Genomic DNA, 16364 nt, shown 5'->3' with positions numbered 1-16364 from the left:
TACTGGCAGAGCTAGTTCCCATTAAAATCAAACATTTTCTGTCAGAAAAAAAGTATGACTTGTTTTTTCAGTTCAAATAAATTAATATGCGTTTTGTCACAACTGTCTCAGCTCCGAATTCCTATGCTAGGCAGGCAGTAGAGAGATGAACAAAGACCAAATCCTTGCCAGGAGTTTGACCATTGGATTAAGTAAGGCATCATTGCCTTTAACATTTCTTACTTTATTGATGTTCTCTTTGCAATCATGAAACTCTTCTGCAAATGAAAAGCATTCACGGACAATGTTTGGGTGGGTGATGGGGGCATGAAACAATAAGGTTCTCCCTCCCTTTTGATATATCGGATATTAAAACATGCCAACAGTCTTAAATACTCCATTTCTCAACTTCACCGCACTTTGCCTTTGATAGAAATACGTGTAAGACAGGAAAAACACTAAAGCCCTACCATGGGTTTATGGTGTCTTGATTAAAGGAGGTTTATCAACAAAAAATACTTTCAGTTTTGCCTGTTTGACACACTGGAAACTTTATGTTCTAAGACAATGTATGAAAGAAAGATTCTGGATGTATGAGAGGTGTGCCTGTCTGTTGTAAAGAAGTCTACATATGGAAGTTGTTGAGGTTCTAGAAGTTAATTCCTATAAAATACTCTACCCCTCTTTCCTCATTGGAAAGTCCTCAGGTTCCCTAGGGGTATGACTACTCTTGTTTGAAGACTCCTTGACTAAATGACCTCCAAGGGCACTTGAACTCTGAGATTCTGTGAAGCTTTTTCATTACAGGTACACAAGAAGACTATGATCGTAGCTACTGCTGCCCCATTCAAGCACATCCACTCAGTCTTGGTTATTTTGTCTTACAAATGAAAGAACCTTCTCTCTGAAAAAGAGCCACCTGTTAAATTAGCTGTGGGACTAATGGATAAGTAGATGCACTTATTGACCCATCAGTGGGTACACATATCTTTTCAGTGAGAAAGATTGTAACACCTCAAAATAGAATATGGAGAAGCAACAAAGCAAAACCTGAAAGCCTAGAAGTCAGAACTTGATTACTATTTCCAAAGCTAACGCTCTTGGGCAAAGATGGTGTTTCGGAAAAACAGCTCCAGGATTAGTACCACTTAATGCTTACCAGCTCTCAAAGCATGTGTGCGCTGTTAAAACTACTAAGCCACTTATACCAGCAGGAGATAGGGTGAAGACCAGAGAGTAGATTCAGTCACATAAGCTTCAGAAAATAACAATAAACTCGTTAATAACAGTAAAGTATAATAATAGCCTTAGAAATGTGTGAACATAATGAGTCCAAATATGAATGATCTCATGTTTACTAACATGTTAGTGGGAAAAAAGACTACTACTCCATTGGATATGTTTTAAATAGCACCATGTGGAAATCAACCAAAAGACAAAAACTTATTGGGAATCTATAGTAAATTATAACACAAAGAATATTTTGTTATAGTATCCGTGGCACACAAAACTGCCCATTACTTCCTAATAAATTATGTCCTAAAATTGAAAGCTAAGCAGATTCTCTGGTATCTTTCAGTGAGCTAACATACCTGATTTTATATGGAATAGACAAACTTAAAACCCAGTAATTTGAAATAAATATTTTTTAATAAAAAGTAAAGATTATATGGATGACTATAGTTCTGGAATTGTGCAGGCCCCGATTTGCATCTTGACTCAGCCATCACGTTAGGCATGTAATTTACTTCTTTGAGCCTTAATTTCCTCATCTCAAAATAATATCGACCTCACAGAGTTGTTTTGAAATTTAAAACAGGTAGTACAGGTGAAACTACCTGGCATGTTGTAGGTTCTCACTAAAGGTTAATTCCATTTCTCTTTTCCCCCCTCCTTAATCTTCTTGGTAAAATCTAATTTATGAGAAATTTAGGTTCTTGTGCAAAAGCTTCCAAAATGAAAAGTAGAACTTGATCTCAGGTATTTTAAAATTCCTGTGAATAACGAAAGATATTTGCTTAGATAGCAAGCAAAAGTAATCTCTCTATATTTTTTATCTTTTTATTTATATATTCTAATTTTGCTAAAATGAATATTTATTAATATCATAAGATACATATTTTAAATTTCAATGAATGATGCATGATTTATAGTCTGTGAGTTGATACCTGAAAAATTACAGTGATTACTATAACCCAATTCTGAACTTTTATTTTCAAGAACATTTTATATTAGTAAATTAGTTCAACAAAGATAGACCTGGTAGGTAAAGGACTGTTAACTGCCGTGATTATAGACATCAGGAAAAAAGAAAGGAAGTGAAACTGTAAATAATGACTTTTTCTTAAGCTTTCTTTTACAGCCCCCTCCTGCCTCCTACCTAGGTTATTGCAACTGTATCCCAGCTCATCTCTCCACTTCTGGGCTTCCCACACTACTGCACCTTAATGTCCTTGAGACGGTGATTTCGTGTCACCTTTTGCCCGATCAGAACCTTTAATGGGTCTCTGTTTAGGTGTAGCTGTCCTTTGCACCTGATGGTCATATGTCATTGTAGGATGCAGTAGTCCAGATAGAAAAGAATCCCAACACTTACTGATAACACACTCTCCCTCAAACTTCACACTTATCCATAAATGTGATTTGTTGTGAATTACTCTAGACCCTAATGGCCATAACCTGGCTATCTACCATAAACATCTGTTCCTTACTAATCTTTTTTTTTTTTTTTTTCTGGCTGCGTTGTCTTCGTTGGTGCGTGTGGGCTTTCTCTAGTTGCGGGGAGCGGGGGCTACTCTTCATTGCAGTGCACAGGCTTCTCATTGCGGTGGCTTCTCTTGTTGCGGAGCACGGGCTCTAGGCATGCAGGCTTCAGTAGTTACAGCACATGAGCTCAGTAGTTGTGGCCTATGGGCTTAGTTGCTCCACGGCATGTGGGATCTTCCTGGACCAGGGCTCGAACCAGTGTACCCTGCATTGACAGGCGGATTCTTAACCACTGCGCCACCAGGGAAGCCCTCTTACTAATCTTGAATTGTTTCTCCTGATGACACGCATGCGCACGCACGCGCGCGCACACACACACACACACTAAAACATATTAACAGATAAGTGCCTTTGTAGCATTGAAGTATAATTAACCCATGTTAAATGTATTTCAAGTACCTATTTTTAAAACATGCCATGAATTATATGCATAGTAACACAATGCCTATATATATTTATGTATATACATATATACCTACCTTCAAGAAAAGGGGTGGAATAATGCTCTTTGACAGAGTTGAAAATACAAAAAAGCTAGTGGGAAGCAGCTGCATAGCACAGGGAGATCAGCTCGGTGCTTTGTGACCACCTAGAGGGGTGGGATAGGGAGGGTGGAAGGGAGGGAGACGCAAGAGGGAAGAGATATGGGAACACATGTATATGTATAACTGATTGACTTTGTTATAAAGCAGAAACTAACACACCATTGTAAAAAATTATACTCCAGTAAAGATGTACAAAAAAAATAACACACACAAAAAACATTTTTTTAAAAAAGGAACATGAATTATAAAGACCAAATTCTTTAACCTGGTATTCAGGGGCCTCCACCGTCTGACATCATTTTTCCTTTTCCAATCTTATCTTTCATTACTTCCGTGACAAACCCATTAATGTCTTCCATTCATTTAATACCTACTGAAAGCCAAGTGCTTTATATAGAATACCTCATGTAATCCTTATAGCAGTCCTGTGATTGCATTATTACTAGCCCCATTTTACAGGTGAGGTTTAGAATCAGAGGTTCAGTATATACCTTCAGGTCACACTGCTAGTTATTGACAGAGCTGGGATTCAAACCCACGTTTATCTGACTCCTGCCTTTCTTAACTTCTTTTCTAGCCAGATGGATGTCTCTGCTCACCATCACCCTAACACAGGTTCAGTTCCATTGCCATGTTTTTAGTTGATATTCACCCCAACTCAGAAACCTTAGCCTACTTGTCCTACAAAGTTTAGATCAGAACTTACCCCTTCTGTGAAATCTTTCCACCTCCAGCCTTCAGTGATACCACTTTGCTCTGACCTTTAACTATGTGTTGCTTTAGATGGTCATTTAATTTATTAGTTTTTAGGTGTTGTCTTCCCAACCAGGTAACTAGTTGCTTGATGGCAGAAGCCATCAAAGCCAGACTAATCTCTAAGATTCTATTCTCTAATTTATATTTCTTCTTGATACCCACAATTCTGTGTCCCTAGTAAACACTCAAAAATGAACTCAATGTTAAATTAATAATTCTTCATAGATGGAAGACTCTCCTCTGTCATTAAAATAAAATAGTTCACAACTCTCCAACTTGAAGTCATCTAAATTTTGGATTCACAACGTATCCGGTGTTGTATAATAGATATTTTATAACATTATGTAATATCTGAATTAATATTCAGATCAGTGTTCTTAAAAAGACAAATTCAATACTGTCAACGTTGTGACTTTCAAAAAGATTGACTTGATAGAGGATAATCTGCCCACTTCCATTCTCTTCCTTTGCGTTCATGGACCCTTTCCATGGAATAAGAGACAGTGTGGTTTTGTGTCCATTTAAGGCAAATTGTAAAACCTTCTCTATCACTAACCCCCTCAGAATGAGGAAGAACCTTAATGAAGAGGGAAGGAGGCGGAGTCGTACCAAAAAAGAGGATTCTTGGATTTGTTTCCTAAAACTGGGAAGGAGATGGTCTCTAAGAGGGGTCAGAGATTCAGGGAGTGGAGACTCTGTTCTCAACACATTGAAAGGCATTGAGAGGGCTAACACACGTGCGCGGAAGGCTGAAGGTGACGTTGAGGTAAAGATCAGAAGGAAGAGAAGTTGTGGCAGCCTACGTTAAAAACTTCGTGAGAATTTAAACTTACCCCTCCTCCTCCTTCCCTTCCCCTCATAACGTGCCCCCTGCCCCCTCTCAACTGCCCTTCAGGCATCTGAATTTTCATTCATTCTACTATATAGTTTGGAGGGAACTACATGAATCTGTGCCATTGACTGCTTTTGTTGTTTGCTTAAGGATTGATTTGGAAATCTCCATAATCCATTCTGCAATTTCCAATCCATTAATTTACACTTTGCAGGGTTATGGTATGTTTAGAATGACTGGTAAATACCAGACTTGGATTAATCTCTCCCAAGAAATAACAACACATATAATTTGTAAGATAATTATGTTTCAAGCGATCAAGAAAGACTGTAGGTGTGAAAACAGTTGCAGTAATAGGCATACCTTGGGAGGAAGTAAAGGGATGTTGACGTAAATATCTTAAAGGATGTGCTCAGTTAGAGTTGGTTGAACAATATCTAACAAAGAAAAACCTTTTAAAGGAAAAATTAGAAATAAATAAGAGCATTTCATTTATCAGAAGAAAATGAAATTTTTGAGCATTTAAATAAAAAGAATTTTTTGAAAGTCAGAAAGCTGTTCTGTTTTTTGGCTTTGTTTCTTTTTAATTTTTTGTTCTTTTTCAATGGATCTCTTACATTCAGGAAAATTGGGTGGATTTACACAAGAAAATAACACCATAGATTCCGGAGAACTTGATATTGGCCGAAGAGCAATTCAAGAGGTTCCTCCCGGGATCTTCTGGAGATCACAGCTCTTTATTGATCAGCCACAGTTTCTTAAATTCAATATCTCTCTTCAGAAAGATGCGCTGATTGGAGTATATGGCCGAAAAGGCTTACCACCTTCCCATACTCAGGTAGGCTCTGTTACCAATAAAATGAAAACTGCTAGTTTACATTTTTAAAGTCATTCTGTTTCTTAAGTTCAGCTGTTTAACTGTTTGACCACTTCTGTGTTGATCTTTTACAGTGAAAAGAATTTTGAGTATAGGTGACACTTATCTTGAGATTTTTGAATTAGTAGGAAGAACAGCATTTTCTTCCTGACTTGCTTTAATCATTATTGATTGATTAAAACGTGCAGAATTTGTGAGTAACCTGATGAATATTGAATAGCATCTGAGTACGTAGTAAAACACCATAGATTTTCCAAGTGTTTTAGAAAGATTCTATGATCATTTCCAAAGATCATACTCCTTTCATGTAATAGATGCATGACATTTTCATCTCAAACATGTATTCATTCTGTTGAAAATATATTATATACCTTTTACTTTATGTCAGATTTACTCTTTGTAAAGAAATTATGGGAACATAAACAGAAATATCATGATATAAACTTTATCAACTCAAGCCATGATTCCTAGTCTACATATGATGAACACTGAAATACAGAGATAAAAGAGCTTTCATAGGTCACCGAGGATGATCACAAAACAATTCAAATGCCCCTATATCGTAGATTCAAAGAACTTTAAAGTCAATTTGCTTTCATGAAAACCACCTCACAACTGTCACAGATCGATAATCCCACAGATTTTTAATAGTCTGATATTGGCTCACGGTGTATAAATTGGAAATTGTGGTTTAAAGAGGTCCCATTATGTCTAAGAGAAATTACTTAAATTACCTACCACAAAATTGGAGCCCGGACTTTTCCCCAAAACAGGAATTGCAAAAAATGTAATAGATGGTTAATTAAAATTGACAATTAGATGAGCTTAAAGTTATGCTTGAAAATCAGTTTATTTACTCATAGAATTTCATGCCGATTTTAATTGGATTTATCAAATGAGGACCAGAGGATTTTCATGTATGCTTTATATTATGTAATTTTGTGAGAAATGCTTTTTCTATAACCTTGGAATATAAATTATAAAGAAAAATTGATCCCTATACTAATAAAAATAATATCTTTAAAAAAAAGATGAGTAAGAAAATTTGAACGTGCTCTCTCTAATGTCATGGATCAGGGAAAGTTTCATATACATACATAAATTATACAGCTGTAAATTTTTTGAATGTCATGCTTTGGTGTATTCATTTTTCTGATTTAACGTTTTTCATATCTACATTGTTAAAGTAATTCCTTTAATGTTTACATGTCAACTTCCTCTTACTGTGTACTGGGGTCCAATTTTAAATTTTAGATTACAATTGCATTTGACTCTAGTTAATGTTATAGGTGACACTGACTAAGATGTAATAACCGGATTTTCTTAAGTGGAAGTGGCCCTCTCTGACTTCAGTTATAGCAGATAGATTGCATTTAGTAGAGCAGTAGTCCAGTGAAATAGGAAAAAACATTTTTTTTCCCACTGGAATCACATACATGATTAAATTATTTTTGTATAACTCAAGAAACATACCTCTAAACTAAGTACAATAGCGAGCTTGTAACCTAAAAATTCCAAAAATTAATTTCAGAAAACATTCTCTAATGCATTGGGCACTTTAAAGGTTTATTTAAAGGTTTAGGGTTGACTTATTGGAGGTTATATATACCATATAAGACTAGGGAATAAAAGGTGTCGTTTCAGGTTTTCTTATAATTCTTCTGGTATTTAAGCACAATATACGTGATATCCACTCTTCTTTTCTCCCACAATCTATGAGTTTAAGTAGGTTATGCATTTTCTTAAGCTCCACAGTTATTAGAGTTCCTTCCTGCAGTTTATTCAGAATCAGCAGAGCAGACAGCTGTTTCTGAGTTCAGTGGTTAAACATGAAATATGCTGTAAAACAGCCCAAATTGAACATTTCTCTGTTTCTGGGGAACGTTAAATAAATCAACCTGAAATAATTAAAACTGGCCAAGCATACAGAATAATCCCTTGAGTTTTGAAAGTCTTTGTGACCCTCTGTAAACCCTTTGTAAAACTGTCCATATGATTGTTACCACGGAATCGACTGGCTTTCTCCTCCCTGATGCTCAATTCATTCTCCTGGACAGTTAGAAGCCTAAGGAAGCAAGTTAACGCTTTACAGTTAATAGTGTACTGTATCCTTTAAGTGCATCTGCATCAAGGCTATTTTAGAATAGGAGTCGGAAACCTGGGTTCTTGAGCACACACCCCTGCCACTTTCTGACCTTGTGACCTTGCACAAGTCTAACTTCCTTGTGCCTCAGTGTCTATCTGTAAAATGAAGGAGTTGCATCAGGTGATCTGTAAAATCACTCCCTCCTCTATGTCAGTGATTTACAGCAAGAATCTACCACCACCAAAGAGTTGATTTAAGAGCACAGTTAGGTATTCATAGATTCTGCGTTCTCATCATTTTGATAACTGAAATGAGTTAAGAATATGGAAAATCTGTTCAGAAACGAACCACCGAGATACCTTTATCAGTTATAAGCTTTGTCTCATGATTGCTCCTCCAAAGTGGTGAGGCTGAATTTTGTCCTAAAAATAGCATAAGATTCTAAGACTTGCTGCGCAGAAAAATCCAGAGGAATCTTATGAATAGGTATCACAGAGCAAAACTCTCGGATTTGCCCACAAGTGATTACTTTACACCCTGAGAACAAAGGTTATTAAATTTCTGCCCCACATAGTTTGTTTCCTTTTCGTGGAGATAGCTTCAGTGTTAGATAGGGGACGTGTCTTTAGGTATTTGAGTGCCCTCCTGAAGTTGTGTGTGAAATGCCCCCCGAAGGGCCTCGAACTGGGTAGATACTCAACAACCGTCAGCTGCTCCCCGCCCAGCCTCACTTTATTGTTCACACTGTGATGACAAACAATGATCCCTATGATAAAGGTGACAATTAATAGGGTTTGTTAGGAGAAAAAAGTGATTATGTGCAACGGGACCATAAAAAGAAACTTTTTCTTGTCTTTTTGCCATGCTAATGCAAGTATTTTAATCTGATGAGAAAATGAATGGCTTATTTGAGGCAGAGGCACCTTTCAAATGTGCTGAATTAATTTCCTCTGATAATTTCGGAACAGAATCCCAGTGAAATTTTGCAGTTCAGATATCCATACCAGTCATTATTTTCATCCTCATAAGCTGTAAATGAAAAAGTGTTTGAATGCTAATTACGTTGTGGCTTTTTTTTATATTTCTCACAGCTAAATGATGTTATAATGCAGTTTGACTACACCAAACAATAACAAAAAAAAAGCTTCTATATTTAAATTTAAAGTTTAGTGTGTCGGAAGCTGAATTAGATATTCTAAATTCTGTCCCATAGTAACAGTAAGAGGTCTGTGTACAGTGGCAACGTATTTAACTGTGATTCTTAGAATCCCACAACTGATTTTTTTTCAATTTGATTGTATTAAGGGATTCAGTATAAATAACCTTTCCTTAGGAAAGATGTGTGATGAAATTCCATTTAAGCAGTCTATCAGAAAATAGAATATTGATGATTCACATGTGTAGTGCGTTAGCATTAATGATTTGTATTTATAGTGCTGTAGTGTACTTTTCACCATAAATACATACCTCAGGAATAAAATGAAACTGGGTAAGAGTCTATAGACACTATTTAAGAAACTATTGTCTAACAAGTTTATTAAAACTGTGTTGGAAAGTCTTTGCAGTGTCTTCCAAATTCACTGAATTATCTCTGGCTACAAAATTTTACCCCACTATTACCAGTCACATTCCATTTTTTTTCCTATTTATTTATTTAGTTATTTGCTTGTTTATTTATTTATGGCTGCGTTGGGTCTTTGTTGCTGTGCACGGGCTTTTCTCTAGTTGCGGCAAGCGGAGGCTACTCTTCGTTGCGGTGCGCGGGCTTCTCATTGCGGTGGCTTCTCTTGTGGAGCATGGACTCTAGGCGCACAGGCTCAGTAGTTGTGGTTCGCGGGCTCAGTAGTTGTGGCTCACGGGCTCTAGAGTGCAGGCTCAGTAGTTGTGGCGCACGGGCTTAGTTGCTTCGCGGCATCTGGGATCTTCCTGGACCAGGGATCAAACCCGTGTCCCCTGCATTGGCAGAGAGATTCTTAACCACTGTGCCACCAGGGAAGTCCCCATATTTTTTAAAATTATCTTCAAATTCTCCGGTTACATTCTTCCAACTACCCAATGTTCATGATTAATCTTGCTAAAACAGAAATTAAGTTTAATGATGATTGACTTCATGATCATAATTGGGCCGGCCATCCCTTCAAAATTCCTCCATTGTTTAATTTTTTAGACTTTTGATCAAAGATGTAAAGGCATCTTGTTATATGTTTTTGATCTAACTGTAACTAAGTAAAAATCCATGGCTTTCTCCATGATGCTCGGAATGGTTACATCAGGGTCACAGAGAGGGGTGGAGTTGGGGTAACGGGAACAGCCCAAGCTTTGGAACAAAGCGCACTGGAGTTCACATACCACCTGCGCCAATGACCAGATATCTGACCCTGCTCGAGCTTCTCAAGCTTCAGTTTCCTTCATCTTTGAAGTGTAAACATTAATGCCTTCCTAGAAGTGTTGCTAGGAGGATTAAAAATAATCCTGGCACAAAGTAATTATTCAGTAGCAGTGGTTACTACTTGAGTATTAAATAGGAGAAGATCTTAAGAGATCATCTAATGGTCTAACTAAAATAGAGCTGCTGGGTTTGGAATAGTATAGGTTTATGGTTGTATCCCCAAACTGCCTAAACTCACAAACTTAAAAAAAAATTTTTCATAATTTTATTGAAGTATAGTTGATTGACAATGTTGTGTTAATTTCCACTGTACATCAAAGTTATACATATATATTCTTTATCATATTCTTTTACATTATGGTTTATTACAGGACACTGAATATAGCTATACAGCAGGACCTTGTTGTTTACCCATCCTATATATAATAGTTTACATCTGCTCATCCCAAACTCCCAATCTATCCCTGCCCCAGCCCCCCTCCGCCTCTAGGCAACCACAAGTCTGTTCTGTAAACTCACAAACTTTTTATCAGTCAGAAGAATTAAATAAGTTTGGAAACCGTATTGCGCATCAAGGGAAGAAATGGTCTGTGATGTTTAAATACAACAATGGTATTTGGTGTGCAGTGGGTAATCTCCATCACCCCTGTAAGTGCGATGCCTAGAAGACCTGTCAATCAGGAACTTTTTTCTACCATTGTGTTTATTAGAGCAAAGGAGAAAAGTTTGGAAAGGAAAGAGAGGAGCGGCCACAACCGTACTCTTTCCGACTTCTCAACAGTTCTCCTTTTCCTCATTCTCAGTACGACTTTGTGGAACTGCTGGATGGCAGCAGGCTGATTGCACGAGAGCAGCGGAACCTGCTTGAGTCCGAAAGAGCCGGGCGACAGGCGAGGTCCGTCAGTCTCCACGAGGCCGGCTTTATCCAGTACTTGGATTCTGGAATCTGGCATCTGGCTTTTTATAATGATGGGAAAAGTGCAGAGCAGGTGTCGTTCAATACCATTGTGATAGGTAAGAACTGTCTTCAAAGCATCACTTCCGGGCTTCCGGCCTCAACACTGTGTTGCATAGAAATGCAACTGTCTTCACCAATTTGAGTGATCCCTAGGATGTTAGAGGCTGAGGTAAAAGTGAGAAATATTTTTTAAATTGTTTATGACTGTGTGACAAACCGTGAAGCACTGGAAGACAGTAGCACTTGGAAGTAGCTTGGAGGAGGACAGTGCATCGCGAAAACGCTTTAAAACGTCTGCATTTGAAATGTCAGTGTTTTGCTTTACTGTTCGAATAATCTGGTATGAATGAATACTTTTGGGGGGTTATGGAGCAAGCCACCCATGCTTCCTTCAAGATGTAGCTAAAATGATCGAAGTGACACAGTTTACCCTGCACGAGAGGCAGGCTGCACAGCAAGGACTGCTTCTTTCTCTTTTCTTCAGAGTCTGTGGTGGAATGCCCCCGGAATTGCCATGGAAATGGAGAGTGTGTTTCTGGAACTTGCCATTGTTTTCCAGGATTTCTAGGTCCGGATTGTTCAAGAGGTATGCGACTTAGATTCTTTTCTTAAGCCAATATAAATAAGCTGTAGAAACACGAGCAATTCAGAAAGCTCTCAAGACAGGAAAGAAAAGAGGGGAGAAATGGCAGATTGCTTGTTCCAACGATGTGCCTGTTCTTGGAGAATCTCGATGGGAAACGTGGCTGTTAATTCCTAATTCCTCTGTCGTGTTTTATTTCACAGCAGCCTGTCCAGTGCTGTGTAGTGGCAACGGCCAGTACTCCAAGGGCCGCTGCCTCTGTTTCAGTGGCTGGAAGGGCACCGAGTGTGATGTACCAAATACGCAGTGTATCGACCCGCAGTGCGGGGGTCGTGGGATTTGTATCGTGGGCTCTTGTGTTTGCAACTCTGGATACAAAGGAGAGAACTGTGAAGAAGGTAAACATGTCAAACCTTGCAGAGGTTTGTCGTTATAGCTTCGTAAAGAAACAGCTTATATGTCTAACCCTTAGTTTGGCAGATGAATCTTTTTATATGCCTCCTTCTGAAAGTAATTTTGATTTTGCATTGCTTCATGAACATTTTATCTAATAAAAAGAAGAAAATACCGAGGAGTCCTTTAGCTCTCTCTCAATTGTGTGAATAATTTTTTTTTTTTTACTCTGAGAAAGTACACAAACATTTTTGTCTTAGAACCAAAGGTGGACCGTTGAATTCTTTTTTTTTTTTTTTGTTTTTGCAGTTTTTCACCGTGATGCCAGCTTCTAAATCTGGCATTTTGGCCTCTCTAGAAAGACAGAATATTGAACATAGTATACTGATGGAGAAAAACACATCATGGGTTGGTGCCATAACTGTATATAATGTTGATAGTCAAGATGCTATACTGTAAAGTGCAGTTGAACTGTTTTTTCAAAAAGCACCATTTCCGTTCTTCAGTCAAATGGATTTTATTGATCTGCACACACAAAGTGATGCAATTAAGTCTCTGGAATTAAATTTTCAGGCCATTGACCCTACAAGTGTAAAGTTTTATTGAGTCAAATTGCTAAATTAAATCTCGTCACCTAAAGCACATTAAAGTGAATTAAGAGAGATGGAGAGTCTGCAACTCATTTATTTCTCAAACATTTGAGGGTCCCATACAGCTGTCAGTATTCAGCGGTTATGGATTAGGTCAGCTGATTCAGATTTTGTTATAGAGAAGCCAATACTTATTACTCTCTGATTGGGCAGAACGGAAAGCAATCATCTGAAACCTCAAGAGCAGAAGTGTGTAATTCACTAGAATTACAAATCCTTGCAAGAGTCTCAGTTACCTAATGGCACGGTTCTTAATGCTTTACTGTATACACGCTCTGCAGTTTTCAGAAACAAGTTCTTGCAAATAAACAGTGGGTAAACATTTGAGTATCCAAAGTGTTCAGGTAAATTAGACTGAGGTGTAATTCTTTGTTCCATATGTACTTGTGTATATCTTCTAGATTTGACCATAAATTTGTTCTCTTTTCTCTCCACTAGCTGATTGTCTAGACCCTGGATGTTCTAATCATGGTGTGTGTATCCATGGGGAATGTCACTGCAATCCAGGATGGGGTGGTAACAATTGTGAAATACTCAAGACCATGTGTCCAGACCAGTGCTCTGGTCATGGAACATATCTTCAAGAAAGGGGCTCCTGCACCTGTGACCCTAATTGGACTGGCCCAGACTGCTCAAATGGTGAGGTTCACACATGCCATACGATTGAGCGCTTAATATTGTTTAGCTACAGGTTACGACATTTTAATTTTTAAAACACACTTATTATGCTTAATACAGATTTTATTAAAGTGAACATTTATAGAAATAAATATTAAAGTAATGATATTTGTTATCTTATAATATGGAAAGAAACAGGCTTAGTCAATTTGTCATTAAATTTCTCCTTCAGTATTAATGTAAAGAAGAATCTTTCACTTGTGTAAAGCTCTCTCTCTTCTTAACTCTGAAGGCCTGTGTACAGCTTGGAGATTTAAGCACATTATCTCATAAACAGAGAAGCTTCAATTAAAAAATTATGTGACAACAGAAGACTTAATATTATCACAATAAAGAGTAAACATATATAGATATTATGGTGTACATAATGGTTCAACACTGAGTTTTTAATTGTAACTGTATGATTATAATAGAAATGACAGGTAGTAATTTTATCCAATCAGTCACGTTGTTTTTGAGCGCCAGCTCTGTGCATGGCTTTGTGATAAGACACTGCAGGGATAAAAGAGTGTCAGTCATCCCTGCCCTGTAGAATACTGGCTTTCAAGTTTTTGACCATGACCTAAATAACGTGTGGCCTTAAATACATTTTTACATTGTGACCTCATATACATATATGTGCATATACTCACATCGCTGAAACAAAAGGTTTACAAAGTGATATACACTGATACTTTCTCCCAAGTCTATTCTACTTTTTTTAATGCCAGTTGCAACCCATGAATTAATTCCATGACCCACTCGTTAGTCGTACAGTTTGAAAAGATGCTGTTCTAGTCTAGATTACAGTTTAATTGGGGAGATGAGATAAACGTACATGACATACTTAGAAACCAGTGTGTTCCAGTATAATATTCTGTTGAGTTACATGGACTAATGTGCTAAAGTCAGTCAGGATTTAGATCCTGCCTTGATGCCTACTGAAAGTTGTCACGGAGATTTGTGACACTTCTTGCCTTCTTTTAAAGACTGTAGTTAGTGTGGAGGTTGAGGGAATATGTTTTGACTAGGGGAACAGTATTAGAAAGTACTTGCGAGCGTGGACTCTGAAATCCGACGTTCGGGTTCACATTCAGTCTGTACTGCTTGACACCTGCATTCCCTAGGGAAATGACTGTGTGCTTCAGTTTGCTCATCTATAAAATGGATTTAGGCATAAGACATTCTTCCCAGAGATGCTGCTGTGGGAATTGCTTGAATTGATGCATGTGAAGTAAATACTTAGTACAAAGCTTAGCCCATAATAGATTCTAAATACAGCTGCCACCACCTTTACTACTGCTGCTGCTGCTGCTGCCATTACCAAAGACACGACTGTGAGAATCTCACTACATACAGGGGACAGTGATGACAGAGTATTTGGAGGTAAAAACTGAGTTGGGCCCAATTATGAGGGACACATTAGACAATGGAGAATTCACTAACAATAATGATGCCCTTGATACGACGAGAACAGTGGTCCAGAACTACCCCGTGGATCAGACGTCAGAGAGAACAGTGAAACCTGAGCACTAGAAGACACCGTGGCGGGCTTTCCCAGAAGGCACCATGGGGGCTTTCCCAGAAGATACCGTGGCGGGCTTTCCCAGAAGGCACCGTGGGGGCTTTCCCAGAAGGCACCGTGGCGGCTTTCCCAGAAGGCACCGTGGCGGGCTTTCCCAGAAGGCACCGTGGCGGGCTTTCCCAGAAGGCACCGTGGCGGGCTTTCCCAGAAGGGCGAAGGGATGAGAGCACAGTCCCTTGGAGTTAGTGGAAATGAAAAGGATAAACTGAGGGACGTTTAAAGGCGAAACAGACGGGACTTGCTGAAAAAACGGAACATAAAATAGGGTGAGAAGAGCTGGAAGTCTGAGGCAAGGGAGATTGGGGTTGGTGTTCATGTCTCTGAAAGAGGCGAGAAAGTTGGGAAGAGGTGAGAATCACCAAGTTGGCAGAACGCAGGCGCGGCAGTGGGAGGCGAGTGAGAGGTAGAGACGGTGACGACTTCTGTTTGGACCAGCTAAGCAAAAATAAATTAAAAAGCAGGAAAAGAAGAGAAGGAAGAATGAGGACAAGAGAAGAAGGAGGAGGAAAAGGAAAAGCAGAGGAGGATAAACAGAAGCGGGGGGCGAAGGACAGATTTTATGAGCAGTGTCAGGTACATAAAAATATCATGCAGAAGCCTTGGATTCAGACAGTCCTTGTCTACTCTCAACCCTGCCCACACCTGTTGCCCTCTGAACACCTGCTGTTTAACAGTAAGTGGTTAAGAAACAGGGATTCTGCAGCTGACCTGCCTGGGTTCAGATCTAGGACTGGCTATTTCCTAGCTATGTGATGTTGGACAAGTTATGTAACTTCTGTGCCTCCGTGTATCTGTAAAATGGGAATACTAATGGTGCCACCTTATATACAATTGTTGTAAGGGGTAGATGACTTAGTATGTGAAAAGCACTTATGATAGGGCTTTATGCGTAGTAAGTACCCCGTAAGTGTTAGCCATTAGGAAGGACTGGTGGTGGCATTGGTAATAGTTATGGTGGTCGAATTCCAAAGGCTAATCGTAGGTCATCATACTTAATTCCTCATCAGTTCAGAGGCACTTCCACATAAAATATTGATTGGATATAGTTCCCCAAATGGGAAATTTATGAAATGAAACTAATATAATCTGTTAACCTAATGGCATAAGCCTAAATGAAATCTTGCCAGTAGCTAATTAACATGCTTATTTTAAGGGAGGAAAAAAAGACTCATAGTTTTTACAAATCACTCTTTCTTGGCATTTTGAGGAACTTGGGTAACAGGTTTGCTGCCCTGTGCGTCAATATCGGCATGAAAGATTCATGGGCCGCTCTTCACCTATTATACGTTGAATCTCGGAAGCCCAAAC

The 16364-nt window shown here is 38.5% G+C and overlaps 1 protein-coding gene across 7 annotated transcripts in view; it reads left to right on the top strand.

Moving 5' to 3' along the window:
• The window catches only part of TENM3 (teneurin transmembrane protein 3), a 429049-nt gene that overhangs the window by 309295 nt on the left and 103390 nt on the right, over positions 1-16364 (top strand). For all 7 annotated transcript variants that reach the window (XM_060291422.1, XM_060291421.1, XM_060291420.1 and 4 more), the window contains 5 exons: positions 5502-5716; positions 11034-11244; positions 11673-11774; positions 11975-12169; positions 13253-13453. In XM_060291422.1, the coding sequence (XP_060147405.1) occupies positions 5502-5716; positions 11034-11244; positions 11673-11774; positions 11975-12169; positions 13253-13453 (924 nt within the window). The remainder of the gene's footprint in view (positions 1-5501; positions 5717-11033; positions 11245-11672; positions 11775-11974; positions 12170-13252; positions 13454-16364) is intronic.

Source organism: Globicephala melas, chromosome 21 (genome assembly GCF_963455315.2).
Source record: "Globicephala melas chromosome 21, mGloMel1.2, whole genome shotgun sequence".
Lineage (NCBI taxonomy): Eukaryota > Metazoa > Chordata > Mammalia > Artiodactyla > Delphinidae > Globicephala > Globicephala melas.
The sequence above is the reverse complement of the archived record's forward strand: the minus strand, read 5'-3'. Positions and strand labels throughout refer to the sequence as shown.